The 675-nt window shown below is 56.4% G+C and overlaps 1 protein-coding gene across 1 annotated transcript in view; it reads left to right on the top strand.

Annotated features, from left to right (window-relative positions):
* Positions 1-675, top strand: part of LOC114818544 (voltage-dependent calcium channel subunit alpha-2/delta-4-like) — a gene marked incomplete at both ends in the record, with an annotated part of 4,098 nt that overhangs the window by 2,680 nt on the left and 743 nt on the right. Inside the window, one exon of the mRNA XM_029084820.1 lies at positions 114-226. Coding sequence (XP_028940653.1) covers positions 114-226 — 113 coding nt within the window. The remainder of the gene's footprint in view (positions 1-113; positions 227-675) is intronic.

The following is a 675-nucleotide window of genomic DNA, read 5'->3' as shown; positions in this document are numbered from 1 at the left end:
TCCGATGATCCCTGTTTCCTTTGGGTTTCATTGCTGTGGACCGGGTGATGCCAGGACAGCTGTGGCTTTGCAGTGAGGGGTGCGATTGCTCCCACCAGCTCTTTTCTTTGCAGGATGTTTGTGGCACAGCCAATCCCCAGCAGTAACCTGCTCCTCCTCATCATGGATGCCACCTGTGACTGCAGCATCTTCCCACCTGTCGTCCTGGATGTGAAAGAAGTCAAATATATCCTTCCATGTGCAACTCTTTCAGCTCCATGTTTGAGAGGGTGGAAAACCTCCTCCTGGGACAATTGTCATGGGGCTGGAAGAAATGGTCTGACCTGTGGGACAGCCAGGGAGAGAGACACAGAGCCAGCAGGGTTGGGGTGTGCTGGAGAGGAGGGAACTGCCCTCCAAGAGGAAGCCAGCCTCCACCAGCCAGGCTGTCAGATGCACTGTTCAATTTTGGGCCCCCTGAGTCCAAGAAGGACATGGAGGTGCTGGAGCGTGTCCAGAGAAGGGCAACGGAGCTGGGGAAGGGTCTGGAGCACAAGTGTGCTGAGTTCCCTTGTGGCTGAGGGAACTGGGGGTGTTGAGCCTGGAGAAAAGGAGGCTGAGGGGAGACCTTGTGGCTCTGTGCAAGTCCCTTGGAGGAGGGTGGAGAGAGGTGGGGGTGGGTCTGTTCAACCAAGG

Source organism: Antrostomus carolinensis, unplaced genomic scaffold (assembly GCF_000700745.2).
Source record: "Antrostomus carolinensis isolate BGI_N321 unplaced genomic scaffold, ASM70074v2 scaffold29974, whole genome shotgun sequence".
Classification (NCBI taxonomy): domain Eukaryota; kingdom Metazoa; phylum Chordata; class Aves; order Caprimulgiformes; family Caprimulgidae; genus Antrostomus; species Antrostomus carolinensis.
The sequence above is the reverse complement of the archived record's forward strand: the minus strand, read 5'-3'. Positions and strand labels throughout refer to the sequence as shown.